This window comes from Solanum stenotomum, chromosome 7, assembly GCF_019186545.1.
Source record: "Solanum stenotomum isolate F172 chromosome 7, ASM1918654v1, whole genome shotgun sequence".
Lineage (NCBI taxonomy): Eukaryota > Viridiplantae > Streptophyta > Magnoliopsida > Solanales > Solanaceae > Solanum > Solanum stenotomum.
In genome coordinates this window covers 4490019-4506602 of record NC_064288.1, presented here as the reverse complement: position 1 = coordinate 4506602, position 16584 = coordinate 4490019, and the positions used below count along the sequence as shown (strand labels likewise).

General features: G+C 32.0%; 1 protein-coding gene across 2 annotated transcripts; it reads right to left on the bottom strand.

Moving 5' to 3' along the window:
* Positions 1-5709: 5709 nt before the first annotated feature.
* LOC125870281 (transcription factor EMB1444-like) lies at positions 5710-14712 on the bottom strand. Of its 2 annotated transcripts, none has more exons than XM_049550682.1 (11): positions 13820-14712; positions 12874-13035; positions 12487-12571; positions 12029-12070; positions 9797-9856; positions 9335-9451; positions 8090-9256; positions 7905-8006; positions 7049-7189; positions 6819-6941; positions 5710-6244 (listed from the first exon to the last, which is right to left on the bottom strand). In XM_049550682.1, the coding sequence occupies exons 1-11, from the start codon at positions 13912-13914 to the stop codon at positions 6170-6172; spliced, it is 2169 nt and encodes a 722-aa protein (XP_049406639.1). In that variant the 5' UTR covers positions 13915-14712; the 3' UTR covers positions 5710-6169. The 2 variants fall into 2 exon arrangements, with proteins under 2 accessions (XP_049406639.1, XP_049406638.1); XM_049550681.1 differs by having other exon boundaries at positions 5710-6250; positions 13820-14711.
* Positions 14713-16584: the final 1872 nt, after the last annotated feature.

The window sequence follows — 16584 nt, the reverse complement described above, 5'->3', positions numbered from 1 at the left end:
AATAATAACACTATTAGCTTTGCACGATGTAAATTAATTAAAAATATGACTACATGAGTGAATGTATTATTTTGTGTTGGGTTATATATTTGAGTAAATTTATTTTCCTTAAAATTATGATCACAATTTATATCATAGTGTCATGAGTTCGAATATTACATGTCTCCTCATCACTATGTAATCTTCTAATATGAGTTTGGAGTCAAAAGTGAAAAAAAAAATTGTCAAAAATTCCAAAAGGGCACATCAATTTTTTTTTAAATCAAAAGGGCAAAATCGCTACTGACGAAGCGATTTCTCTCTGACACAATGACTACTGCAGCGATTTTGTCCAAAAACTTTTTTTCTTTTTTTTTTTAATTAAAAATTGCTGCTCTAGCAGCGATTTTGTCCAAAAACTTTTTTTCTTTTTTTAATAAAAATCGCTGCCACAACAGCGATTTTAAGTCGAAGTTTTTTTTTTCTTACACATCGCTGCAGGGGCAGCTTTTTTCATGCCTATTGTTAATTATTAATAATATAAAAATGCCTATTCATGCCTATTGTTAAGTATTAATAATATAAAAATGCCTATCCATGCCTATTGCTAATTATTAATAATATAAAAATGCCTATTCATGCCTATTGTTAATTATTAATAATATAAAAAGGCCTATTCATGCCTATTGTTAGCAGCGATTTTGAAGAAAAAAATATTATTTAAAAAAAAAAGCAACGATTTTTATATTTTTTAACGGACGACGTCAACTTTTGTCAAAAGAAAATCGCTCCTAACGGAGCAATTTTGCCCTTTTGGTTAAAATTCTTTTTGATGTGCCGTTTTAGTTTTTTGAAAGAAAAAAATTGCCCTTTGGCTCCGGACTCCTTCTAATATACCCCCTTGTTAACAATATATTCTTTTGGTTCATTTTTACTTGTTCATCATCTTTTAAATAGATTTCCTCATTGCTTGACACGTTTAATAAATCAAGATTCTATTCATGTTTTATTCTTAACATTAATTATTTATTTCTCAAATCATTTTTCAATAACAATTAATGTTGGTATCATAATAAAATACACATATCAATCATTGATTTTTAAAAGATGTGCAAAGTTCAAATATATTAAATATATGAGGTAAAAGTGCCGCTCGTGAACAATCTTGAAAGATTAGAGAAGACTAATTAGTTTAGAAATATTATGGAAGTTTTCAATGGGTCACACCGACAAGGAAAAAAAAATACGAATTGTTAGGAAAAATATAGAGTGCCTAATGATTAAGAGACAAAATTAGGGAACTTCATTTTCATAAAAACAATTAATTATAAAGTATATATAATGTCAAATTCACTAATATTAATATGTTTACGTTAAGGTGTAGTTTGAACAGCAGGCAGTTATTCAAAGTCCAAATCCTTAATATAAGGACTTTTTTTTAATAAAAATTAAAATTAATGGATTGCGTAATTTAAGCTTATATAAACCAAAGGGATAGTCAGCAAGGTCATTTCAACCTTAAGGTGGTGTATATTTGTTTATTTATTTATTGTCTATTTACTGATTCTTTTTGTAATAAAAAAAAACTGTTTATGGATAGATTAAACTGGTATAAGAAATTGGAGATGTTATATTTTTAATAGAGTTATAGGTGGATATGAGATGACAATCAACAATAATAATAATGTATTAGTATTATATTAATTAATAATATTGTTGACCAACAATGATTGTGCTGTTGAGGTGAAGTGGTAAGTATTTCTTCCTCCTTAACCAAAAGTTCTCGGGTTCGAAGTTCCCTGGGATATGGAATCACCTAACAACGCTTTATCCTCTAATGTGAGATTTTTCGATGCAAATCCAAATTTAATCGGATACTAGATACCAGGCGGGAAAATAAATAAATAAATAATAACAGTGTTGGAGTAGTGCTTTTGCATTACGTCATAACAAATTAACAATGTATATAATGCAAAGATATTGTACTATATACTTAAATATTTGTACCTTAACGACATGTAACTGTTCTTTTATATATTCTCTTCTTTTAATATATGTTAACATTAAAAATAAATTAATCTTGATATTAATTTATTTTAAAGTTTATAGTCACACAAATGTTATCATATGGTTAAAATTACATATTTCAAATATCTTTTTTTAAAAAAATTTCTTTTCTAATGAATTTTGGGGTGGCCCAATGTGTAACACGCAGAATCAACTTTCAAGTTTGGAGTTATTGATATATACATATTATATACTTAATGATCCTAAATTATAGTCATAATCGATCTCAAAGCTACCAACAAAGATGAGAAAAAAAAATTATATTTCATAAATCATGATCATCATTTCAAAGTTAAAAATAAGAAAAGGAAAATAAACAAGTCATTACAGATCAATATGACTTACGAAATTATATGAAATTGTCACAAGAAATATACATATATAAAAGCAAAACTCACAAAATAATTTCTTGAAATTCCTAATATACCCCCGGGCCATACCGACCCAAATTTTAATTTAAAGAAGTAATAAAAGATTTCTTATTCTTCTTTCTTTGCTTGTTTAACTTTTAATAAATGTGTCTCATAGAAAAAAAAAAGAAAATTATATTTTTGTTTAAGGAAATGTATATCAACTTTATTTGACATCCAAACATGAATAGAAAAGGTTGAACATGATTGTTTAATGGGCCGGCAAAAGTGCCCGCATTTAAATGCTTTCATTTTTGGATTATTCCTTTTTTTATGGCCCAACCTGTCTTGTCTTGCCTTATTGTACTTGTTGTTTAATATAAACTATATCCCACACGAATGGATATATGCATTATTATAGCACTAAGAATAAGTGTTTTGTATAATATTTTTGTCAAGCAAAAGCTAGATATGATTCCAGACAGGTCCATGATTTTGTTAATAAACAAAATTCTTAATGATTTCTACTTTTATGGTATAAATATTAGAATAAATACGGATTGGGCTTCCGCGTCTTAGTTGTTAGCCCAAGTTAGTTTACGCGGAAGTCCATTCTGGCCTTAGCCCAATACTCAAATGCAAAGTTGTAGGGTAATTTACGGAAATCTCACTAGTTTAGGAGCTAATTATTTAGTAGGCGTTTGGCCACGTATGGTATCGTGAGATGGAATCAACGTTTGGACATGCGATTTTACGCTGATTTCATATCATGAGATGTGATTTTGTATTCTCCAAAAACCATGATATAGAATTATATGGGAATTTCATATCATGATTTGAGATATTTTAATGCAAAAATTGATCCACGAGTTTATATTTTGTTAAAAACAACTCCACATTTATATCTACTAATAATTTATTTCATATGATAAAATTTATAATCACATCATTACTTTTTAAAATTTATTATTCTCACCGACTTAAAATTTATTATTTTCACCAATATATAGTCACTTTAACTCACACCAAACGATTGTTGAATAATAAATTTATTTCATGGCTTTAATAAGTGCACATTTATATTTTATGTGTAAGTTATTAGTATTTAGTTACATATTTCCTATCAACTTTGTTTAAAGAGATAATATTTATTTTATGACTTTACATTGTCTTGGAAGCACTATTTTTATTCCTCTTACAAACATTATTTTTATGAAGTGCATTCTATAATGCTTCCAATTTATTTTATGTTCACTAAACTAATATTGATGTATTGTTTATTTGATAAGATTGTGTTGGGGCGATTGATGGAACAAGGGGAGGTTCCCAAAGCGGTGCACAATTTTCATTTCAGCCATATGGTAACTTTAAATTACATCCTTAGAATAAATATTATTTATTTACACAAAGCTGTCTCATTTACATCACATATGCTTTTGGTAATTCTTTAAAAAATATTTGTTGGTAGATAAATATTATGTTGTTGATGTTGGTTTCCGAAACACAAAAGGATTTTTAACTCCATACAAAGGACTATGCTATCATTTGCAAGATTACCGAAGAAGTGAAAGAGAGCCTCAAAATGCCAAAGAACTGTTTAATTATAGGCATTCATCTCTGCGCAATGTGATTGAACGGACTTTTGGAGCTTGGAAAAATAGATTTAGAATACTGAAACAAGGTATGAACCATTATGATATTGATACACAAGTGAAAATTGTCATTGTTTGTGCAGTGTTACATAATTATTTGCGAGAATATCAAAGTACTGATGAAATATTTATGGTCTATGAGCATGAAAATATAGTTGTGGATGATATTGACCAACAAATGGCTCAAAGTAACAATGTTGGTTCGTCTTCTCGGTCACATGATCGAGAAATGCAAGTTTAACATGAGGAAATTGTCCGTACTATTTGGGAGGATTATATTAAAGACTAGTACACTACAATTTATGTTCAATTTTTTTTTTTATTAAATTAAAGTTAGATGAAACANACATGAGGAAATTGTCCGTACTATTTGGGTGGATTATATTAAAGACTAGTACACTACAATTTATGTTCAATTTTTTTTTTTATTAAATTAAAGTTAGATGAAACAATTACACAAGTGGAGAACAAATAGCTTTGTAATAATTTTTTATGCAATTTTATAAATTTTTGTTTATTTGATAAGATTGAATAAACAATTGGGGCTATTTTAATAGTATTACAACTTTATGAGATTTTTATGTTTATGAGAAAATATACAACACAAAAATTCATAACGCATGTCCAAACAAAACTTCAATTTCATCTCATGATTCTATATCACGATAACATATCGCATGGGCAAACGGGCCCTTAGATTCATGTTAGTTTGCAATATAACAAATCTTACTATATTTTGGACTTCGGATACAAGTGTATGGTGTGTGTAGATATATCTAGATACATGTATCTCATAATACATGGGGGTCAAAATTAGGTATAAATTATTCGAGATACATTATTTCCAAGTGAATTTGCATGTATCTGACTCTCTCGTTCACCTCTCTCTTATATCGCTCGCCACTCTCCAATCTTGCTCACATCTCTCCCTGTATCTGGTATCCTATATACATGTATCTAGTGTGATTCACATATATGTGGGGATTCCACTCGCCACCCTCCTATCTCGCTTGCGCCTCTCCCTATTTGAGTGTGTCTAGTAGAGAAAATCCATGTATCTAGGTGTATCTGACTTGAAATCTGATATGAAATTATTAATTAGTGAGACAATATGTAATTATTTCAAATTATAGAAAGAATTAATAAATATGGTAAGAATATTTGACTAATTAGGTAGTTTTTCCAAAAAGTCAAGGAAGAAGATTAGAGGCGATTTTAACAAGATTGAAGTCAAAACTCACACTTGGGAAAGTGCCACTACTATATGTGTATATCACATTATATATCATGTATATCATACAAATAGTTTGTTGTGGATATACATGGTATACATAAGATAAACGGATATACAATGATATGTATGAGGGCATTAAGTAGCATATAATAAGAAGTCCAAAATCCTTGATTTGGCCATGTTAGACTGCATTGCTTTGTTTATTAACAGAGTAAAATATCAAATTGAGTTCTGTAATTCATTTCCAATTTTCTTGAAATTTATAACCAAATATTATGAATATAGATTGTAGACTTGTAGGCTGTAACTATGCATTGCAACTAGTTTCTCAAACCAGACAAATTGTCCTATTATTTCGTGGTACAAAACTACTAAGCTGCAATCGTTTCAAATTCGATAAATTTGATTTTATGATTGCCAAGGCATCTTAGAAGGAACTAAAAAGTAACTTATGTTGAAGGTCAATCAATGATGTACAAAGCTAAAATTCTGGAAAACAATCACACTCTGAAAATGGTTTACATGATGAAGAGTACAACCCTTTACTCTCCATCATCTTGAGGGATCAATACTGATTCATCACTTACCCTCGTTGTGTCTCGAACCACTAATCTACTCTACTGGTTTGACGTGGAGGATCTCTGCGACAAAGCCTCACCTTGTCAAGAGCATAATGCTTCTCCCACGAGAGCATTTCACACATAAAATACAAGAACATATAAACAAACAAACCCGGAAACAAAGAATTTATCGTCTTCACAACTCGTTTAGAAAGGGAAATCGGATATGTTGAACAGAAAACCTTTGAAACATCAGTATCCTGACTCTGAAGATTTCAAGACCTCGGTCTGACTAGTAAAATGTATGTCTATTCTGACCTTCCAGCTCTACACGTTGATCTTTGCTTGCAGTAGCTGCATAAGAGACCATAATACATCCATGCGATGCAAGGTTCTATCATTCTGCCCCTAAAGAAAAGGTAATAATATATCAAGAGTCGCGCAAAATAAAAAATGAATTAGTCGATAAGTTAAATCAGATGGGGAAAAGAAAAAAGGAATATGCTAATTCTTGATTCTGCAAGCAGTGTATTGGCATAACAATCTGCAACCTTTCTTTTGGTTGCTTCCATCATATTGCGGACAACATTATCTCCTAAGTCCTAATCGTCTTTCAATTTGGATTTCTTCCTTTTATTCCATAATTGTCTTATTAGCTACGTATGTGTTTATTAAAAGATTATTTAGGAAATACTTAGCATTCTCTTAAAGATAATGATGTAATGATGTATGTATACATTAATGTCAAAATATACTGGAAATATTTCATAAACATAGTAATTCTTTTCATTTTTCTTTCGTTTGATAAAGGACTAGTTGACCCACAGTCCTTATAATACATTGATACGACTCCTTTAAGAGACAATGAGGAATCACACAATAAGTAAGTAGATAGTGGATACGATATCTTGCTGAGCACCAAGATTAATTTCTATATACGGTTGAGAGAACATCATATCAATAGTCAGGATTGTACCTCAACCACAAAACACATGCGCGTCCTCTCACCATAAGCCTCAGCCAGACCTTTTAAAATTGTAAGACCCAAGCTCCGGATGGCTTCTGCTATGTCAAGGAAATGGCTTCCGTCTTCGAAGATCTGCATTGGACTCACATAAGAATGTTTCATCCCTTACTGTTTCACCAAATAGTCTAAACTAAAATTAAAAGATGCTAGAATTCACAATCAAAATTATCATTACTTACTTCGACAAGCATTTGACCATTCATGCCTAAGTTTTCAACCCTCATTGGACAAACTTTTTGGTTATTTCCAACTTCCACTGCCCAGCTTGAACCAACCTCTTGGGAGGAAGATCCACAGATATCCGATTCTTTGTCAACCAGCTGTAACATGTTCAACGCAAAATAAATTAGTGGAAAGAATTTGATAACCATAACCAATAAAACTAGCTACTTCCTCAGCCGGTTATAGGCACAATAGAACCATGCAACAGATGCTTAAACTAAGAAACACATTAAAGCACTTCACATCCAATAATTTGGGTCTTTCACAGGGATGCACTTTCAGAAGTCATCACACTGAGCACAGTTTTTCTCTGCTAATTATTTCTAAAGCAATTATTCCCCGGGTGAGGTCAAATACAAAATAAAACTAAGAGAATTGAGAAGTCAACCTTACCGAAGTCCAAGGACCCGCATTTTAAAAATGACCATATTATTTCAACAGTATTTGCTCCGCCCTTTCCCATCCCCATGTATAAAATATCAGAAAATATTGATTTTCCTTGAGCTATGATTCATCAGCAAGAGAAGATTGCCACAAAACAAAGAACGGAAGAAGATTTCCATCACAGCAAATATCTACATTTTTTATCTTAGCCCTTCCCCAACTTCCAATTAGGATATATAAAACAGAAGAAAATAAATAAAAGTACGTTAATTACCAAGGATAAACAATCCGCTTTCAGGTTATGCTTTTCCTTTTCTCAAGGGAAAAAGGAGGTCTTTGGGCATCATTTTCAATTACCAGACTTTGACTTAGAATTACTTAAACCATGTCAATTGAAAAATAAATCACTGACTTGCAAGAAAAGCTCACCTTTGATGCAGAGCATTTACTTAGCTTGTCAGCATGCTTGGTAACACTTTGCATGAAGAGCATGTGTTTGATTGTTCGTTCTAGAAGTGAGTCTATACTGCACTGTGGTATCATCCAAAAGTTTCAGCACATCTGAATAAAAAACTAAGCAACTTCAGAAAGAGGAATATAGCCTATTAGGTTACCTTCGAACCATTTGGAACAAGATCACGGAGCTCCTTGATGCGATCTTGGATCAATTGTCTATCCCTGGGTCTAGGTCGGCAACTTTCACCAGGTCTAGCTCTCTTTTTATGCATTTTAACGGGTACAAGTGGCCTCTCAACATGTCCGCTACCTCTGCTACAACTGGTTGATGAAAGACCCCTAGAAGACCGAATACTGCATGTACCTGATGAGTTGAAGCTGTTCAATGTTTCCCGATCAAATGAATAGCCTGTAGAACTGATTGTGCCGATATCACTGCTACAAGGTTCGGCAGTTATTTCAGTGGTCAAGAGGGAATCAACAGATTTACAGAATGACTTGACACTGCTACAATCATTGTCATAGCGGTTAACATTAGCTATTACTGCTTCTAGAAGATGCTCATTGCCAGTGTTGCTCATTACCAGACTGCTGGTGCCAATTCCCTCAAGCATGTCAACAGCCATTTCTTCCCGCTTCCCTGCCTCCCAGTCCTTGGAAGAATTCCCTTTCTGGAAAACTGGCCCTAATGCTTCGTATAGTTCATAGCCAGCACAAAACCTGAAAGGAGTGTGCATTGTGTCATTACACTCTGTCTCAAAACCTAAATTTGTCTCAGCACATTTATCTGCATATGCATTGGGAAGATCCGACAAACCCAACATTCTGTTTCGATCATTGTAAGCTTCAGAAGCAAGATTGTTTCTATTTGGCTTAAGGAATTCAGTGACTTGTCCAGCATCATATGAAACACTTCCAATACTTGCATCACTTCTAAAAGTTGGCTCACTTTTATCTACCGAGCCCTTCCCCAAGACTCTCAAGTTGCTAGTTTGCCCTTCAAACTTCGGATCAGTTTCTTCCCACATCTGCCCTTCCTCTTGGTGTTTTATAATGGAACTTTCACAGCTTGCCGGAAGCAGATTCTCAGAGTCATCAGATCCTTGAACTGAAGTACTGTGAAGTCCTTGGTTATGTACCGCTTCAAGTATTTTATTTGGGAAACCTCCAGGTTGCGAGAAGATACAAGAATGGTCAACAGATTTTTCAACTGATGTATACAGAGGAGACCACATATTTCTCCCATCTTCACAAACACTTCTACCTAGATTATTTACGCAGTCTTGAAAAACCTCTGAACCTGAGGTTCTTGTCGATATCTCTGACTGGAAAATGTAACAGCATCAGAAAAAGGCGTAAATGATCTGTGATAACAGTAATTCAGTGAGCAATAGTCAATTTACCAAGCAAGAATTTTCCATGCTGTGCTGCATCGAACTCCGCAAGCAACTTGCCATCAACTCCTGGAGCTCAGAAAAGACATCTCTAATATGCTTGATCGCCCTCAAATCCTCAGGGATCTAATAGAAAGAAAATAAGATTTGCAGACAAGGCATATCTAGTTACTGATAGCTGCTGTAGAGATCAATGGTAACATATGATGTTAACTAAGCTAGAAATGATAAAACCAGTTGGAAATTCATTTCACAAGGTGATGAATTTTAAATGGAACTAAATGACGCATTGGAGGCAGTCCAAAATATAGTGAGACATGTGAATTAAACAAATACAGGTCAAGAAGAGATCAGTCACAAAATTGTCATAAACATTATAAAGAAAAAACTGAAGGTAGTTTGAAATAAAATTCTATTTGTCCTGCACTTTAACCATTTACAGATCTTAAATGATGAGGTTGATCATCTTACACTATCCAAGGATCCAAGTTGTATAACTCCATGTGGAGCAACAGCAGCAACAACAATGGTCTGCATTCAAGAAAAAATGTTTCTTTGAGGCCCCATATTATGTAGCCAATAAAGTTCATGATAAAATTCATACGATAGGTGACGGATAAAATTACAGTTAAGATTGAGAAGTTAAACTATCTTCATAAACTTCACATGTGCAGGTTAGCATCAAGAAGTCAGTTGATGCAAGCCTTGTCATCTCATGCAATGACTGTATTGCCTTGAAGGACTAGCAGCAATGTGAAAACAATCTACTTGTCAGTTGTCACATGCATTTCACAAGAATTTTGTGGAATTTCTCAATGACCTTCCATAGAACACACAAAAACACGGTTTACTCATTTAAGTAGGATAAAAATTTAGGAGGTATTTCTTTTCTTTAATTTCACAGTTTTAATACAAAAAACACAGTTCTTCGTCTTTAATCCAATCACTCTGTCAATGCCAGAATGTTAGGAGCTCCCTCTATACACCTTAAGTTTAAATGTAACAGATCATCTACACATCATAGTAATGCACAACCATTTCATCCCCTCCATCTCACTCTATTGACCTAAGATGATTCAGCTGAGAGATTTAGAGGAAAGGTTGAATGAAAAATGGTTCAAGTTAGTTGGAAACAGTGTTTATAACAGTAAGGGCATCTCCAGCCCTATCCTCTATTTTACTCTCCAAATATAGAGTTCTCTATTTTTTCAGACAACCAACTCCAATCCAATTCTCTATTTTACTCTCTAAAAAAGAATCTTTTTCTCTCTCCTCACTATTATATTATTATTTCTATTTCATTCTTATTTTCTTATTTCATAATATATATCATTTCTTTTTCTTTTTTTCCCAAATAATCATTTTATATAATTTTCATGTGATATAATACTTTATTTTTCAAATTCTTTATTTAATATAAATTTACATTTTATTTTAAATTTTTTAATAACATAAATTGCAAGCAAATAATCTATAATATACAAATTAATGGACAATTCAAATAAAAGAAACCATTAATGAAATACAATTACATAAATAATCAACCTCAAGATTATGACGTTGCTCCCATAAATGCTCTATTAATGCATTACAGAGTTAAAAATGAGCATTTTTGTCTTTATTTTTCTATGTTTAGCTAAAAATTGTTCAAATCATAGATTTTCAAATTATATTAGTGATAAAAAAATTTAACAAATTAAAATACTATCAATTCGAGATGAAAATAGTATATATTAAATAATATATTTCTTAAAATATTATATTATATTTAAAAAGAATTACAAATATTAGATATTTAATTAATAGCATTATATGTAAAATAATATGTTCATTACAAAATAATAAAAATAATATTAAAATAATGAAAAAGTGAAATAGAGAGGTGAATAGTAGTTCTCCAAATTTGGAGAACTACTGTTCACCCCTATATAAATAGAGAGTAGAGATTAATATGGAGGTGGGTTGGAATGCCCATTCTCTATTTTACTCTCCAAATATAGAGAATGAAGAGTAAAATAGAGGTGGGTTGGAGATGGTCTAACTGCAATATTTAAAAGGAGTTATGACAGAAGAACAGGTATCACTCAAATACAAATTGTATGCTGATTCTACTTGTGTAGGAAGTAGGCTGTCATTCTTGGTGGTTGTCAATCATCTTTAGAAATGTCAAAATGCCCCGGAATACTCACATATTCTTCGAAATGATAAGTATCAACTCTCACACATTTTAAGTTGCTTAGTTTCTTTCTACGCCAAGCATGTTAGTCCCACATCAAGAATTTTTGCACTTCTAACCCTTGCTGGACAATGGGTGATGGACTATCAAATCAAAAATGTTATTGACATCGCAATATTGTAGAGAAAAACTTTTAACTTTTTCCATAAAGTGCTATGTCAAGAAAAATAACGGAAAGATCAGAAGCTGTTGTAAATAGAATAATATGGTGTGAGATGTATGCATCAGAGGTGAAGAATACATCAAACACCAAAATATTATAAGTGAAAGAAATTCTAATCGAAAAATAGAATGAAAGATTCTAATAAAAAATAGAGGTTCATTGGTGCTCTATTAGGAAACAGAAGTGATGCCAAAATCTTAAACTTCCGGACCATCTCCATATCCATATATATGATGCACATGTATGGCAGACTATATCACCTTGAAAAATATTACAACTGAGGGATTAAGATAGTTAGCTTTACCTTAATCCCAGCAGAAAATTGAGCTTGCCACCCATCACAGTGCTGAAAATGAAAAACTCATAATGAATAACCATGTACACAATATACAATCTACCCTTAAATTTACTATCACATTTTCAATTTTAAGCTGGGTAAGTCAACTTCTGTAAGATGGAATACCTTTCAAGTTAAAATCAATAAGACGTCTAATGGAACATACTTTTACTCTATCCACCATCCAAATAGTTCAAGAAGTAAGTCCCATTACACAGTTTTGGAGGTAATTGTCACAGAGTAGTTCATATTGAGAATTCGAGTATAATAGATCCTCTCCCAAGTCAATGTACTTATTATTAGAAACTGAATTTTTTTCTATCCGTAACATTCACGTTTGCATAAAAGGAAGTATTTTGTTGCATCTTAATACATAAATTCATCACAAGCATGCTAATTGTACATACTAAGAAAAAATGGCTCACCTCAGGCGCCAAGTTGGTGATAGCTGCAACTTTGTCTGCTGAAAGCCATAGATGTTTTCCAGTAATTGCAACCTGCCCAACAATACTGTCCAAGGGGATAGTTAGACATTTAATTACCATAATCCACCTCAGAGAGAAATTATATCGTAGATTCAATCTAACTAGAACATATTGTCTACAAAGAATTACTGTGTGACGAACTGACTATACTCTCAAGCTTTCTACTAAAGCTTGCATGCTGAAATGAATTAATCTCATGCAGAAACAGATAGAGAATAAAATGCAATTTCTTCAACGGACATATTTATTTCCTGAAGCTTTAACATCATTAGAATTGACAACATGAGATAAATCATAAACTTGCTCCTGGTCATCTAGATATCATACCCTTCTCCAAGAGAATAAACATGATAAGACATCTTTGCCACAGCTACTCCAAGATGATTGTTGGAATAATGTCCATCATAAAGGTTGCCTGCTGTACTACCAGGAGATTTTTTCCCTGGAAACCCATTGTTATCATAGTAAGCGTCCTCCCAAGTCAACATCCTACAATGAAATCCACATGATGGACAACAGATAAGAGAGGAATGTTGTTCTTTTATAGTCAAAGGTATTAAATAAAGGCCAAGTTATGCCGGATTACCAACCACAACTAAGAAATCAATTCATCTCAAACGGACCTCGTACTTGATAAAATCAAGTTTCAGCAATTATATTATAAAATCAATCTTCTAATAAGCTTCACAATCAAGGTCCATTCTTATAAGTCTCATGAAGGCCTAATCAGATGGTGCTATATCCGTAAAAGAGGGATACCAGAATTTTCTAAAGAGGTTGTCTTCATATGTGTACTCTTTACAAATGCACTAGTCTTGTAGGAGATAGAATTCAAGAACCACAAATAATGTTTCTCTATGGTATGGCCAAAATTTCCTGCAAAGGTAGTTTCTAGTGTATGCAAGCATTTATTTCTCAGTTGAAGGGGAAGCTATTGTAGCTTTATATCCTGAACCTCCTGCTAACTGAGAAAAACAGATTTTGCATCTAGATTCCTTATGTGCATTTCAGAGTCTCAATACTTCAGATTAGATTCTTTTTTCATTAAATGAATATGAAAACACAAGTTGGATGACTCCAGCAATAAATCTGAAAGGAAAAACCTTTTTGTTTTCTGGCCAAGCTAATCAAAGTTCTGAGTTAACTAGAAAAGAAAAGCATGTCATACAATAATATATTTTGTTTCACTTTTACCCATTTTGTAGCAATACCAAAAGAAATAATATCAGTAACAGGAAGCTAAAAACTTGATGAATGAGGCAAAAGAACTCACATTCGAGCTCGATGTGTGAGCTTCCAGAACACAGCATACTTCCAAGGAGTATTGCAACAAAGGCTCCTCAGTGCTTGTTGCAGTTGGCTTGCCATATTCTTTCCCTAGTCACCAAAAAATTTAACACACAAATCCCCACCACCAACTCTCAAAACAAAACCCAGTCCTAAACCTCAAATAACCCTAACAACCCCCAATTTTCTTCCCTTATCCCAATACCTAACTTCCTCTATATGATCCTCTGCCTGCCTGCTTCCTTCTCAACCCTGCTCGCCGCTTTATTGGCGGTCCTACTGTTGAAAGAAGCAGCATACCATCATCTTTTCCCATTCTCCCTCTTCCCAGAGCTCAAAAAACCAAACCCCACACCAGAAAAAAAAGTCAAAATCTTGATTGAACCAACACAACCAACTAACCCTATTCAGTAATCAGCAACACAAAATGAAACCAAGAATCCAAGAAAAGCAATACCCACAAACAGAATTGTACTATCCATGCAAATTTCCATACCAAACAACAATAATCTTGAACAACAGTATCAACTTGGGAATAAAAATCAAATCTTTATTACCCTATAAAGACCAAGAACAAGAAAACTAACAAATTAATTCTTAATTTTTCTACAAAATGACAGTAACACCTCAAAATCTGAAGTGAGTGGATGAAGAAACTTTAAAAAGGAAAAATCTTTAGCTAATTTATCAACAGTAAGCTTTCTGGGAAGAGTAGAAACGGCGTTTTAGAGTTAACTTGTGAATTGCAACATTCACCTCCATCACTATTTCAAGAATTTGAATATACTGCTTCTTTGTTTTAAGTTGAAAAGCGATAGGTATATAATACTAGTACTAGGAAAAAAAGTGAACAGATGAGCTTATGGACTAGTGATTTTGATTTTGATCTTCTCTTTATATAAAAAAAACAGCAAATACTACTAGTAATACAGTCTTCAAATGCACGGCTTTTTGGATCCAAAATTCACTTTTTAGGGACTAGAAAATCACTCCCCTACATAAGTTTATTTGAAGTTAGAAATTTTATTTGGAGACGTAATTCCAATCTCAAAAAATTATATTTTTCTCATAAATGTGAAAATTTCATAATTTGTGAAAATTATTTAAATTTTTTTTTATCAAATGTGCAAATTATAGTCCATACACAAGGTAACAAAATATCGCAAGACGTCGCATTAACAAATCACATATTTTCATGTTCTTTTTTAAAATAAATGTTTGTGTTTATAAAGATCTATTGATTCAATAAATTAATAACAGTAGTAAAAATAACATAAATGATACAATTCTTCCTATTTTATCAGTGAAAATTATTAGCCCTGAAAGTATGAATTTGATCAACATAGAAAAGTTAAATGATTGATTCATATTCATTGGTCAATTTAATTAATCACAATAAATTAATTTATGTTCATTTATTGAAAACTTGAGTTCAAGAGAATATTAAATAAGGGTGCAATGATAAACTTATCGTTCTTAAGGGACGTAAAATCTAAAATGGTGACATATAAATAAGATCGGAGGAAGTATTACTTAAGATGTTTATAATTTTCAAGAATAATAAATGTTGTCTTGAACTTTATGATAAATAATTTGAGATAACTATGTTCAGAGGAGTACTCATTCAAAGTTTTTTTTGTTCTTTTTCTAATTCCAATTGCTTTTAGCCTTTTATTATTTGTAGAAAGTGATGATTGAAAAAGAATAAGTGAAAAGGGTTAATGAGATAGTCTACTTATATGGCAAACAATATGATGCCAATGACTATGAAAATGCTACTTATCTTGCCATCAATCTATCCACAAGATATACCTTTGAACTTACCCTCCAACACCCCTTTTCTAAAATGATTTCTACTGCTAAAAGTTGTGACATCTACTCACCTCCCATTTTCATTGTCTCCCTATTCTTAATTAAATCTCTTTCTCTAGTTTTCTATCTATTTATCCTAGTGGAAGTTTTGCTGTTAATTACTAGCCAATCAAACCTCTTTCAATTCACACAAATAGCTTAAATTTTTTTTAAAAAAATATATGGTAAAAAATCAAAGTAACAATACATATTATTTAGTTATATAGTAAAGTGACACTACAACAAAAAAAACTTTTAGCGGCAATAAATATTGACATTAATAAAGAGTGCTAAAGTCTTTACTGGCATTAGTTAAGTGACATTAGAACTGATATCGCTAAAGGCTTTAGAGACATATACAAAGAGTGCTAATTGCTGCTAAAATACATATTGAGTGGCAATTAAGAATTAATTGCCGCTAATGAACATTTTTGATGTAGTGTGATAAATATGTGTATAAGAGATACATGTATTGCACTCATTAGTTTAAGTAAATAATTACAAGTGAAATGGACAGTTATTCGACTCCCAAATGATATATTTTTAATTTAAGAATTCTAGGCCTAAAACCCTAATTTTCTATCTAATTCTTATAGAAGTTAAAAGTCAACGGGATTTTCAACATTTGTAAATTGTTTCTTGAAGAAACTAATTACCTCATTTATTGCGTCTTCTTTATCCTCTAGCTATACTCACCTTTACTATAGTTGAATCAAACAAATGTCATGACGTAATGAATTTTAGGACTAAAGCAGAGAAAGAGATGTCCTTGTCTGAGGACCAAGCCACGCGAACAAAATTTTAAATTTTATTGATCTTGGGTATGAATTTTTTTCTTTTATTTGAGTATGAAAGAATTTAGTGTTTCTTTACTTTAAATATTAAAAAAAATATTAGAAA